A 14390-nucleotide genomic window follows, 5' to 3' on the forward strand; every position below is an offset into this window, starting at 1 on the left:
AATATTCAAATTTCTCTTAAGAAAAAACTGCCTTCATTTATATGTTAGTATTTAATGCTCCAAGAAGATATATTTTAAAAGTCTACTGGGTATCAACGAAAGACCACTTATTCTCCTTCAATATCCAACTCCTCTTATAAGCCTAAACTTTTAACCGTTTTAATGTGATTTAAGGGAAATCTAGATTGTCAGTGCTGAAGGGTAATCAGTGGCGATAAGAAATACTTTTTTCAAAAGTGTACTTTTCTTAACTCTTTTAAACATAAAATATACTCACTGTAGAACTTATGTATTATACAAGCTACTGGAGGACAGGCACTGTGCCTGGTTTTTTTCACCACTGTGTCTCTGTGTCTAGAATAGTACCTGGTACAAAGCAGATACAACACATTTTTCCTGACAGAATTGTGGAAAATTAAAAGAATGCAAAAAACTTGCGGAAAAGAAAAGTTACTCAAAATCCTACTGCTTGCACACAGTTCTTTAAAGTTTCATTTACTTCTCTCCTGTATGTATTATTTTATATTGTTGAAAGATTGAGACTATCCTGGTTTAAAAAAACACTATGTTCACTTGTTCATCAAACTTTTGGGGGGAGCATATTCTATTTGCCAGATGTTTTCTAGGATGTGGGGAGAAAATATGTAAATAGAGTTAGAGAAAAGGGCTCTGCCCTCAAAGAACTTCTATCAAATAATTTAAAAATAATTAGAGTACCTATATAATATTATATCCTGTAGCAATATAACAATCCAGCTAAAATAAACATTGCTTATTATTGGATTATATTTTGGTCATGATGAATTTTTACTTACATATCATTTCTATTTTATGAAAATAAATATATAATTATGTGATATACTTATAAATATACAAATTATATAATTTATATTATAAACATACTGCAATGAACATCTTTTGAAATAATTCAGAATTTTACGTATGTCCTCAGAACAGACGCTCGTCAGTGGAGTAACAGCAGGCTGCGAGAGGAATTTCTAAATGACTTTTCAGAATTGCTGTACCAACTGATGTTCCTACTAGCAGTACATAACAATGTTCCTTTACTCACATCTCAGCATTAATCTCTACATACTTGGTAAGAAAACAGTGAAGCATTTCTTAACAGCAGCAACACTTCCCAATCCCTCCGCAGCCTTTCTTTACTCACCCACAAGTTGCCCATTTTGAACACGGAACTGCCACGCAAATGCCTCGACTGGCAGCAGTCCACTAGGAGGCATTGGTACCAATACATTTCCCTCATTGTTTGTTTACAGAAATGTATAACAGAAATTAGGAGAGTAAATATTTGATAAACATTTAAATAGTAATGATAAAAGTATACATATAGAACAATAATTAAGAATCTTTTAGAAAGTCTTAGAAACTATTTTGAGAAGTAAAAGCAAATTTGGGTCAGTGAACATTATTTATTAAGCACCTATTCTGCACAAAGTCCATTCTAGTAAATCAAATATTAAGATAAAGTAAAGCAGAAACAAAAACTTATCTCTTCAGAAACTATAAAAAGTCAGCATTCATTTAAAAAATTGTAGAAGTTAAAAAATCAGGATTTATACAAGTTTATGGAAATTAAATTATTCCAAAAATTAGTGGCCATACTAAATAATGTGTATCATTTATTTGCTAACATACCTCTTGCCCATCTTCAAGAATAACAGCTCCAGCCTGCTCTACCACTTCAAAAATCATCACTGAGCAGAGTTCTCTCCTTACAGACATGGTCATGTTTGCAAAAGCAGGGAGCTGGTGCATAAACTCCAGAAGTTGTTCTACAAGAAAACAGAAATCCTAGTATAAAGACCATCAAGGATTATACCTTAAAGATATAACAAAATCTAGAATTCAATAGCTGATTTCCTAATCAACTTAAAAATTTACGCTGCTAAAGCAGAGAAACCATAACTGTTGATTTAAAAAAATCATTTGGTTTACACATATATTTAGATTCACACATAAATATGGGCATGTTGGAAGACACTAGAATGCACAACCACCAGAGAAAACGAGGAAACTACACAGGTTCAGATGAGGCTGGAGAGCATGTCTAACTTTCCTTGTCGGAGGTGCCACTCCATGGTGGTGAAGTTTAGTGATGCCCTTTTATCTAACAGATTACTGAAAAAGCCTTTTGTCTAAGTTCTTACCAGTCTAGAGGGCTTTTTTATTGCTCTTAGTAAGTGTAGGTAATTATTTAAATTTGAGATAACAAACGTGAATTCTAGCTCAAGATTTGTCATAGCAACTAGGTAACTCTCTTTAACTTAACCAACAAATGTTTACTGGTGCCTCAGTCCAATCCCTGGTGTAGACACGTGTAATAAATATAAGGAAGAAACACATACAAGCAGTCAGCTAAGAGATTAAACAAAAATGAAATAAGGTGCTATATACCCAAGAAAACTGGAGTTAATTATATTCCAATGTTTAAAAAATTTTCTGAAAATTTGTTATAGTATACAATTCTTTATCATTAAAAATGCACTTTCAGGCCTGGTGCAGTGGCTCACACCTGTAACCCTAGCACTCTGGGAGGCTGAGGCAGGAGGATTGCCAGGAGTTCCAGACCAGCCTGAGCAAGAGTGAGACTCCTGTCTGTACAAAATACAGAAAAATTAGCTGGACGTGGTGGCACGTGCCCGTAGTTCCCAGCTACCCAGGAGTGTGAGCCAAGAGAACTGTTTGAGTCCCGGAGTCTGAGGTTGCAGAGAGCTATGATGACACCACTGCACTCTAGCCTGGACAACAAAGCAAGACACTGTCTCAAAAAAAAAAAAAAAAAAAGCATTTTCAATTTCTGTCCAGATAGTATTTACAACATGAATCTACACTGTAGCTTATTTAACTATATCGTATCTTTGGAATGAAAAGGAATGTTCAAATATGTTGATCTTTACCCCAAACAAATTATGATTCTTATTGGTAGCAGCATATTCTAATTTGAATGACAATAATATGACTATTATAAAAATGAAATCTAGAATAAAATCTCAATTGAATCATAGCCATATATAACTGACATTAGGTAATCTTTATTCCTTAGCACATTAACTGCCATGTGAGTTGTACTTAACTCATGCTAGTTTTGAGCCTGGGGCCTCGTGAAGCACATGTAACTTGTATCTCTCTTCACCTCTGGGGCTGAAAGAACTATTTTTTAAATTGCATATAACTTATGCACAGAAAATAATAAAAAATAACAAATTTTTCATTAGGAAGAATCATTTTGTTTTCAAAGTTTTTATTCTATTTTTGTAATAAAACACCATGGCCCAAAGGAAAAAAAAATTTTTTCTAGTGTGGCAGTCAATGTGTTAAAAATAACATTAGCCTCTTTAGTATCATTCAACTTCCCAAAGTATAGTAAGTACTAGTTCTGTAAAAAAACTACATAAGGAAAATTCATAAAATTTTAGCCAAAAATTAAAATATATATATATATATTTTTTTTTTCAAGGTAGAGAAATACAAAATATGATGGTTAAACATACTCAAAAGTTTTAAAAAAGCTAATTCACAGACAATGGACATTGTTGAATTGTGTTTTAATGTCTTACGAACATGAAGGCTTAAAGTAGTTTAATGTAATCAAAGCTTTTGCTTTATCAATTATTGTAGCCTCCCTCAAAGATGGCTCTCAATGATTCCTACCTCCTGACATTCATGCCCTGGTACAGTCCCTACACCATGTTGTATCAGGGTTGTTCAGTGTGACAAACAGAATTTGGCAGAAGTGATGTGTCACTCCTGAATCCAGGTCGTAAAAGACATTGTAGCATCTGCTTTATTCTCTCATGGATTACTTACTTTGGGGGAAGCCACTGATGTTGCAAAGCAGCCTGTGAGAAGCCCACACGAAGAGGAACTGAGGAAATTGTGCCAAAAGCCATTTTGAGCAGCCACCTTGGACACAGATCCTCCCGCTCCGACCAGTGAGGACTCGGATGACTACGGCCCCATCAGAGACACTGAGCCAGAACCACCCAGCTAAGCTGCTCCTGAATTCCTGGCCCATAAAAACTTAGACATAAATGTATTATATGTTGTTTAAAGCCATTAAATAATTTTGGAGGAATTTGTTATGTGGTAATAGGTAATTGCATAAAAGTTACAAAATCTTATTGTGAACAGACGTATTTCTTACCAATGTCGTCATCAGTTTTGTCTGCAGGCTCCTTTTCAAGACATTCTCGAACAAGATCTCGCCCCTGCAATGGATCTGTTCGATCAATTTCTTCATCTTCCTCTTCTTCATCCTCAGAATCAACAGGTCCTTCTGGCAGACGTGTTAAATCTACATCTCCTACCTCACTCTCCGTAGCCTACAGAAATAAATCTTGATCACTTATCATTTTCATGTTAAAAATATCATATGTCATAGTTTGAATTAATCAAATCTACCCCTTCCTTACAAAATATTATAAAGAATTAGGCAATGCTGCACACTGTATCAAGAATATAATGAAATGATACTTATTTTAAAAAGGTTTCTTTCTGTCCAAAATACAAGTTCATCATTCCACAGTGTGACAACTAGGTGATAAATCTGAACCAGTAAATTTAGTTGGAAAGTTCTCTTTTCCAACAAATACTTGCATTTCTTGAAAGTACAAAGTTTTCTAAAACAAAGTACAAGAAAGAGAAAGTTAACCAATAATCACTTTATGAGTGCCCTTTAGCTTATGCTGGGTGTTGTGAAAAAGATACTCTTTTGTCATCCACAGAGAATTGAAGTCTAGCAGGATAGGTAATCATGTAAATTAAGAACAAATTTAGAGGTAAAGAACAGTACTGAAATGTGCTAACATAGACCCATCATAAAGGATTGAACCAATACCCACCACTTCCCAATACCTTATTGCTGAATCTAATAGTGTGCAAAGGGCTGCAATTATTCTAACTAATCTTTAAAATGAACTTATACCTACAACTATAAGTTTGAAAACATAGTAGCCGCTCACGCCTATAATCCTAGCACTCTGGGAGGCTGAGGCGGGTGGATCGCTCAAGGTCAGGAGTTCGAGACCAGCCTGAGCAAGAGCGAGACTTCGTCTCTACTGAAAAAATAGAAAGAAATTATCTGGCCAACTAAAAATATATATACAAAAAAATTAGCCGGGCATGGTGGCACATGCCTGTAGTCCCAGCTACTCAGGAGGCTGAGGCAGTAGGATTGCTGAAGCCCAGGAGTTTGAGGTTGCTGTGAGCTAGGCTGAAGCCACGGCACTCACTCTAGCCCGGGCAACAAAGCGAAACTCTGTCTCAAAAAAAAAAAAGAAAAGAAAATACCAAATTTTTAAAAACTCTAAATTATCCTCTACTTTGGAAAGTGGAAAAAAATCTAGAGAACATATTTAAAAAAATTTTAAAACCCATACATTAAAAGGTCATTCATAGAAAATGATGTCTCTCAGAAAATGAAATTGTCCTGAAATGCATTATTAAAAAATATTTCTAAATATTATATTCACTTGATTAATATTATAAATGAAAAAGCATGAATATTAAAGTTATAACAGAAAAAAGTGGACAGGAATTCCATAATAATAAAAAAATAAGCAAATGTGAGTATTAGTGAAGACTATAGGATCTTCATCCAAACATTTAAGTATCATTTCTTGTTTTGAACATTGGCTAGTTTATCTGCCCAGATCTTCCTGCGTTTGAGGACTGCTGTTCCTCTCCCTCTTAAACTCAGAGATTCCAGTGGGAAACAGCACTGGGTTCCCTGGCTACGGAAGGTACGGTGGAAAGGCTTTTTCTCCAGATTTTTATACCTAATGGAGCTGGAAGCAGCACATCCTTTCTTCTCTGGTTGCTGAATTGGAAAAATGTTGAGAGCAGACAGTCTACAGCCACATGAAAATGCCTTTCTCTGACTGGAGAAAAGGAAACCACTAGGCAGTGACAGGGGCCGGGGAAGGGGGAGGAAGATGCTAACCAGGAGAGGCAGACACAGAAAGAGACAGAGACAGCAACAAAGCAACAGAAAGAGCACGCAGGACAGAGAAAGAAAGAACACAGCACATGCAGCGAAGAGCACTGGTGACAGAAAGCAGAGAAAGAGAGGAAGTAAAAATAAGCAAGCTACAGGGAGTCTGAAGACCAGGGAGAGAAAGACAAACGGGCAGACACGCCTGCAAAAATCCAGGTTCCCTGAGGCCGGCGCTGCCTCTGCTTTCTCTGAGGGTCAATAAATTATCCTTTTGGCCTTTGTACATTCAACATAGGGCTTTGATATCTGCAACTGAAAGAGTCTTCATCTGTTTCTAAAGACTACGCCTTATACTTCCCTTGGATTTCTGCACAGCTTTATGTAATAGCTGGTTGACAATCCAGACTAAATATCTCACTTGAGGTCTTTAAGATTGGACAAGCTGGCTCTGAAGGGTCTGGTATGGTATGAATGTTTGTGTCCTCCCAAAATTCTTACACTGAAATCCTAACCCCTAAGGTGACAGTGCTTAGATAGACTGGGACGGGGCGATGAGAATTCTCATGAAGGGGATTAACACCCTTACAGAGGCCCTGGGGAGCTCATCTGCCCCGTCCAGCACACACAGACAAGGCTACAAAGTGCCATCTACGGATCAGAAAACCGGCCTTCGCCAGACACCAAACCTGCCACTGCTTTGATCTTGAATTTTCCAGCCGAGAGCTGTAAGAAATAAATTTCTGTTGTTTATAAGCTACCCAGTCTACAGTATTTGGTTACAGTGGCCTGAACGGACTAAGATAGGGTCATACAGGGGTAATCCTATCTCATGACTAACTAGTATGCTCTGAATTGTTTTCTGGCTACGAAACTTTAGGGTTTAAATGAGCATATTTCTGAGTAATACATTTTTAGAACCACAAACTTGCCTTTTCAAAGGCAAGTAGTCTTAATTTAAACATGTGTACATGCTAAAATGACTTTCTCCAAAACCTAACTTATTTACTTACACAGATTTTAATCTAAGAAACTAGAGTTCAAGAACACTAAAGCAACATTTTTTTATACAAGTTAATTTTTCAGAATATGGAAAAGGAATGGCCCTTTTCCATTTTATCAATTTTTAAGTACAATGGACATTATAAACTCAGGTTCCTAAGCTACCCTATTTTCACTGAAGTTTTCATCCTCTGACCCAGACCACTTCAACCTAGTCTCCGTCCCACTGTCTGGATTATGTCTGATAAAAAGATGGATGACTCAACATAAAAAGGCAAGATGCAAGTGAGATATATGGACAACACAGAAGGCTTATTATCATCTGCATGACACATGAAGACTTTTAAGAAGATAGCTCTTTAGGAAGAACAGAACTCACGGGCCTAGCACTGGCAGAAGGTTATTAAAAGAATTCTCTTACGAACACTTTAAAGCTAAATGCAAAGGAAAGAATGTATTCGATTCTTATAATTGCCTTCTTACAGCTATGTTTTTTTCAAAGTAGTATACAAAGAATGAATAAAATTAGTTAAAAAATACACTAAGCTGTTAAAATATTAAGAGTATACAAGAGGATAAGGTAACAAAATAGGAATTAATAATAAAAAATAATACTGGCCAAAAACATGCTAGGAAATAAAAAAATCTTTTTTTAATGTAAAAATAAGTAAGTAAAAAAAACTATGTGTAACAGAAACCAAGGTCTAAATCCCCGACTAAACAAAGGCAGGCCAGGTTCCTAAGATAAAGGTAGATACTATAACCACCAAGGGTAGAAGTCACCCGCTGCATGATACTTCCAAAGATGCAGTTCCTAGACAGGAAGCTTAACTCTCTAATACCTCAATAAGAATTTTTTTTTAATGTAGCATCTACAATGTGCAGCATAGAATAAAAACAGATAGGTGAAGCTGAGAAATCTGACCTATGACCAGGAGAAAAAAAAAAAAAATCAATCAATATAAAGAGACCTGGGAATAACAGAGACGACAGAATTCGGAGACAAGAACTTTCAGCAGTTATTATAAGTAAATTCAAGGATTTAAAAGAAAAAAACATAATTAGAGAAAACTGGAGAATTTCAATAAGGAAATGTAAACTAGAAGAAGAGTAAACTTGAAGAAAGGACAATAAAAACTACTCAAACTGAAGTAAAGAGAGGGGAAAAATACAAAAAGAAAATTTAATAGAGCTTAGAGACTTGTATGATAATGTCAAGAGTTGGTACAAAAAACGTGGGTCAAGACACTCCACACTCATGCAGGTAAGGTGTGCAGAAGACCGAGTCCCAGCCTTTCAGCTATTTTACCCTAGCAGCTGGAAGACAGCAGAAAGAGTACAATAAATGAATTAAGTCCAGGAAAAAATACATACATTGGCGATAAGACTAAGACAAGTACTAAAGATCTCGTGTTTTTCCTTTCCTGTCATATGAACGTGTCTCTATGTGTAAACACAATTTGGTGAGGCAGACAGTCTGAGGTGATTTTCTGATGACTTGGCCTTCCTCAAATAAACCACCAGAGGATATCCTTTTCCTGTTTGCATCTCGATAAACATGAAGCTACAATGAGGGGAACTACAGGTTGGAATGAAGAGGCAACAAACTTACAAAAACCACATTTTCAAATTTAGGGCAAGTATTAAGCCAGAACCTTAGACTTTCAGTGCTTCTCCTTCCTGAATTCCCATTTTTACTAAATACTATTTCATTTAATCTTTTTCATGGACCATCCAGTTCCTATGTTTCCTCTTTGTCTTCCTGCTCAGGGCAAGAACTCGGTGAAATTGATCTTTCATAGTTACGCTGTCCAGGCTGCCCGTCCCACAGTCTCCACAACAGGGCAGGCAAAGTCAGGTCTCCTTTGCTCTGGATAATGAAGTTTTAGTTAGCAGAGACTGCCTGCATTTTTTTGGAACCAATATTGGCTTCTACTTTCAAATGTAATTCAACTAAAAAAAAATTTTTAGATTACTTTCTAAGTGCCAACACTGTGCTTGGCTCAGCATGGGATATAAATGTAAGACACCAACTCTGCTCTCCATAAATTTACCCTGATGATGAAAAATGTCAAGTTTATAAATAACTACAAAAAAAAAGGAAGATTGAAAAAGTGCCATGACCCAGAGAAAAACTGCTGTGGGCTTCCAAAGAAGGAGAACATCTCTTCCTGTTGGAGAAACAATGGGGACAATATGAAAATGTCATCTAGGTGGAGCTACAGGTAGAAGATCGTGACTAAAACACATGGCCAGGAAAACGCAGACACACTTAGGGGATAGCACGCATACATGTCATGAAGCAGAATCCACACTTGATATTTTTCATCATCAGAGTAAATTTATGGAGAGCAGAGTGAGTAAGTGAGGGCATAGTAGAATATAAAATGAGACTGCAGATTGTAGTTAGAAGAGAAAGGCTTGGAATTTGGAGGGAAGGGTGTGAATTACATAATGGCGAGGCACTAAAGCTTTTTAAATAGGAAGTAATTAAAGTCACAGCATTCTTGTAATTTATTTCAAGTAAGAGTTAAAAAATGGCAGTCTTAAAAAAAAAAACAGATTTTATCTAGGCCTCAGATGATATTCCCAGGGGTACTATTAACGACAGGTAGAAGAGAATGTGGGGGCCAGGGCAGCTGAGGTGACAAAGGAGCGCAGTGACGGAAACGTGGCTCCAGGGGTCTGGCGAGGCTGGCACTGGAACTGTCCATCAGGGAACCGTGCCGCCAGAGGTGGTCACTGGAGCCTTGAGATTTGTAAGAGCACATTTACTTTCTACATAGAAACTAACAAAAAAGATACGTGGGGGATGAAATGTGTGCCTTGGGTTACTCAAGAATGAATTAATGAAAAGGCAAATGCTTTTATTCAATAGTTAATACTTCACAATATTCCAGCTCTGGGAAAACACTGAAATAAACAGAAAAAAATCTAGAAAAAAATACTCCTTATTCTCTTGAGTGCTCTTTAAAGATGCATAAAATATTCTATCCAAGAGCATTCTAAAACCTTGATGTATACTTTTAGCTACATTTTAAGCTAATCTGATTAGAAACATATTCACACCAGAACCACAGACTTTTTTTTTTTTTTTTTGGTCAGACTGTGGTAAATACTTTATTTGAAGTTTCTTTTCTTTCCTTTTTTATTTTTGGAGACAGTCTCGCTGTGTTGCCCGGGCTAGAGTGCAGTGGCATCCTCATGGCTCACTACCTCAAACCCTTGGGCTCAAGCGATCCTCCTGCCTTGGCCTCCTGAGAAGCTGGGACTACAGGCATGCGCCACCATGCCTGGCTAATTTTTTCTATTTTTAGTAGAGACGGGGTCTTACTCTTGCTCAGCCTGGTCTCAAACTCCTGGCCTCAAGCAATCCTCCTGCCTTGGCCTCCTGAAGTGCTAGGACTACAGGTGGGAGGCAATGCACCCGGCCTACTTTGAAGATTCTTTGAGAGCCAAGGGCTTTTATTTTCAAACCAGAAGACATGGAAACCCTCAAGAAGGGAATGCACAGGGAATGCAGCCACACATCTGGCCATATAAAACGGAACAAACAGTTTCCTTGTTAAGAACTGCTGTTAAGATACATCCGTTCTCTCTTCCCCCCAGTTCTCCAAATTAAAAATACTTGTATCATTTTGCAAAGTTTTGCTTATACTGCTACAGGCTAGGTGTTCACTTTCAGTATCTCTTAAATGCTTAAATTCAGACAACCAGACAAATGACTTCAACTGTCCCTGGCTAAGATATATATATACATTGGCAATGTACACCTGTAACTAAAGGGTGTATTCATAGCTTTCCAGGGACTCCAAAGGTAGCCTGAGATCAAGACAAATACCAAGGGTCCAACACTAACAACTCTTCTTCCCCTTAAGTTCTGAGAATCTGACTGGAACACACACACACACACACACACACACACACACACACACACAATTTGGTTGGGTGACATTATTTACCTTAGCCATGAATTTCTTTTTTAATTGTAGTTCTAAAAATCTTGTATTTTGGGGGTTTATTTGACCAATCTATTATTATTCTGTTTTTATTCCATTTACCCTCTAGTAATTATGCCTTTAATCTTTTCCCACATTGTTTTTCAACTTTTATTTTTAACTGTACACTCTATTTACACCCTCAAGATTAAAAATAATGTTCATTTAAAGAACACAGTAAAAATTACCCAGAAACTTACCACACGTAGAAAAACATTGTTACCAATTGGTGCTCCTGAACTCACATTTACATTCTGTGTATACAAATATAAAACATATATAAGTATGTGGATATGTGTGTATATATTTATTTGTTTTAAAATTCTGATTTTTCCCCCTTGTTCTATCTTTGTTAGCTTGCTTTTGTTTTAACTTTTATGCTGTTTCTATCTTTTGGCTATTATTCTAAAGTTAACTATTAAGTCAGAGTTTGAGGATTTTTACCTTGTTTGATCACTCTTTAAAAATTTTATCTTACATTTTTGCGTATTTGATGCCAGCATTATCATAACTTTCTCCTTTAAATTTCTGAGTTCCTGTTTGGCTCTAGAATTTCAATACTTTTGTTGCCTTTATCTGTTACTCTCCATAAATTCATTAACACTTCTCTTTTTTGAGATGGGGACTCGCTCTGCTGCCTAGGCTGAAGTGCAGTGGTACAATCACAGCTCACTGAAGACGTGAACTTCTGGGCTCGAGAGATCCTCTCAGCTCAGCCTCCTGAGTAGATGGAACTACAGGTGTGCACCACCACACTCAGCTAATGTTTTTCATTTTTTTAAAGAGATGGGGTCTCACCATGTTGCCCAGGCTGGTCTCGAACTCCTGGCCTCAAGTGATCCTCTTGCCGTGGCCTCCCAAGTTGTTAGCATTATCGGCGTGAGCCACCATGCCCGGCCATTAACACTTTTATCCCACTAGTTAATTTCTAAGTTTCACATCATCATCTTTTGTTTGAACTACACGATCTCATTTATATGACCTTATAGAAAAAGGAAAACTGTAAGGGCAGAAAAAGAGACTAGCGGTGTCCAAGGGCCAGGGGTCAGGAGAGGGGTCATATGGGTACTTTCTAGGGTGATCGAAATGTTCTGTATCTTGATGTAAGCTATACATATATCTATATGTAAATTATACAGCAGTTAACATAAAACACACATACACATACACACAATTAATGATATAGGAGGCAGATCGGAGAAGATTTAGTACTGAATGCAATAACTGAAGGGGGAGAGCCAATGGTAGTTTCAAGCTGCTGGGGTATGAAAAGGTGTTGTCTTCGACACCTTGTAATGTGCAGAACTGGCAAGGATGCCTGTCTACAGTCTGTCCAATCTTACAGTGAATCTCTTATAAGGTAGAATCCACTGCAGACAGTGCTACTGAGGAAGGAAAATATATGGCAGGTTGGAAGCAGGACAGTCACATGTAGGGCCACGGTCCTCCAAACACCACCTGTAAGGTATACTCCGGTCCCAGCTCCAGGCTGGCTGGCTACTAGGTAGGCAATCTGCAGATGCTAACATCAAGTGTCGCGCTTCAGAAATTCCTGCAGCATCTTTGCAAAGATACGGGAACCATCTGTGTACAGATCATCTTCTATTTCACAGTAAAGCACTCTGCCTTTCCAAGAGACCTTAATCGCCATTTGTGTGCTTTTTGTCCCTTCTTGCACAATGACCCAGAGCACTGCTCCTTGTTCAAAGAACTGGATCACATCTGGCTTAGAAATGTAAATATTCCAGTGAGACCAGGTTCCTATAATTTGTCCACACAACATCTCCATGTAGGTCCAGACATTACCACTGATCCCGAGAGAAATCTACAGCCAAATCCCTGAACTTCAATGATCCAGGGTTAGTCTTCCTCAGGATTCCTTTCCTGGAAAACCAGAGTCCAGAGAAGCCACAGCTCTGCTTTGATTTTGAGGTGAGCAACAATTTTACTTCTTATACAAGATATTTCTTTCGGGAGGGGCAGGATGCACGGAGCCCAACAATGACGTGAACATAGCGAGTGGCCTCCGAGCCACTGCACTGTTTTTAATTTTTAAAAAAATTTTCTTTTTTTCTGGCTATTATAAAATGGTGAACACGCAGAATTCCTTGTTCTCTACACTGTAAAATGGCAAAAAAGGAGACGCAGACACCCACAGCAAGGACCTTTACTGAGAAAAGCCACACATAAACCAAAAAATGAGTGATTTTTTTCCATCTTGTATGTGCCTGCAAATTTCCCTTAACAGAAAAAGGCTGATTTTCCAAAACACCTGAATCTGGGTAACTCTGTAGGATCACAGTCTGAAACATTTTCCTCAGACAACAATGATGCAACTTTTACAGGTCTGTGCTGTACGTAGCCACTTGCCACATGTGGCGATTCGCATTAGAAATAGGGCCAGTCTGCACTGAGAAGTGCCGTAAACTCTGGCTTTTGAAGACTTATTATGAAAAAGGAATGCAAAGTAACCCATTTATAATAATCAATGTTAAGACATTGATTATATGTTAAAATTATAATATTGGGGTATATTGTGCTAAATAAATTACTAAAATTTTACATTTCTTTTTACTTTTTTTTTTTTTTGTGAGATAGGGTTTTGCTCTGCTGCCCAGGCAGAGTGCAATGGTATTGTCATAGCTTAAGACAACCTCAAACTCCTGGGCTCAAGCGATCCTCCTGCCTCAGCCTCCCGAGCAGCTGGAACCACAGGTGCTCACCACCACATCCGGCTAATTTTTCTATTTTTTGTAGAGACAGGGTCTTGCTCTTGCTCAGGCTAGTCTTGAACTTCTGGCCTCAAGCAATTCTCCAGCCTCGGCCTCCCGAAGTGCTAGGATTATAGGCATGAGCCACCACACGTGGCCTTTTACTTTTTTTAATGCGGCTACTAGCAAATTTAAAATTGAATATGTGGTTCACATTAAATTTCTATTAGACAGCCCTGGAATAAATGGTACATTTGAATTCCTGAACAAACCAACCCTCAATATCATGCATTCGCTAGTTATTTTATTAAAAGTGTTCTACATCCATGATCTCTGACAAAATCAACCACTGGGCTCCAGGATATAAAGCACCACACCCCAGGGGAACTGTTCTCCACGTCTCAGACTGAAGAAAACATCATACAAGTCCCACTATCTGGATCCAGAAACAGACTGTTCTGGCCTGAACCTAACTTGCGTTCAGTCTTAGCAGGATTGTTGGGGATTCTCTCAGCTTACGGGTCTTCCCAGAACCTTCTCCCTACAATTAGAAGGATCACCGAAGAGCTCAAGAGGTTTGACAAATTGTTCCTACTGGGTTTTTAAAAATGGAAAAGTCTATAAATATACTATTTAATTTGCTACTTATTCAGGTTATACTACAATAGAGGCTTTGTAATGCAAAAGCAGCTCAAATTTTCTTCATGACTTCTAATTATAGAA

At 37.7% G+C, this 14390-nt stretch overlaps 1 protein-coding gene across 12 annotated transcripts in view; it reads right to left on the reverse strand.

Moving 5' to 3' along the window:
- RAPGEF6 (Rap guanine nucleotide exchange factor 6) overlaps window positions 1-14390 on the reverse strand; it is a 170261-nt gene that overhangs the window by 78894 nt on the left and 76977 nt on the right. For 6 of the 12 annotated variants that reach the window (XM_045550716.1, XM_045550717.1, XM_045550718.1 and 3 more), the window contains 3 exons: window positions 11157-11210; window positions 4169-4346; window positions 1660-1796 (listed from right to left, as the gene is read on the reverse strand). In XM_045550716.1, coding sequence (XP_045406672.1) covers window positions 1660-1796; window positions 4169-4346; window positions 11157-11210 — 369 coding nt within the window. The remainder of the gene's footprint in view (window positions 1-1659; window positions 1797-4168; window positions 4347-11156; window positions 11211-14390) is intronic. The other 6 variants (XM_045550721.1, XM_045550723.1, XM_045550720.1 and 3 more) reach the window with 1 other exon arrangement.

This window comes from Lemur catta, chromosome 5, assembly GCF_020740605.2.
Source record: "Lemur catta isolate mLemCat1 chromosome 5, mLemCat1.pri, whole genome shotgun sequence".
In the NCBI taxonomy this organism is placed as follows: Eukaryota; Metazoa; Chordata; class Mammalia; order Primates; family Lemuridae; genus Lemur; species Lemur catta.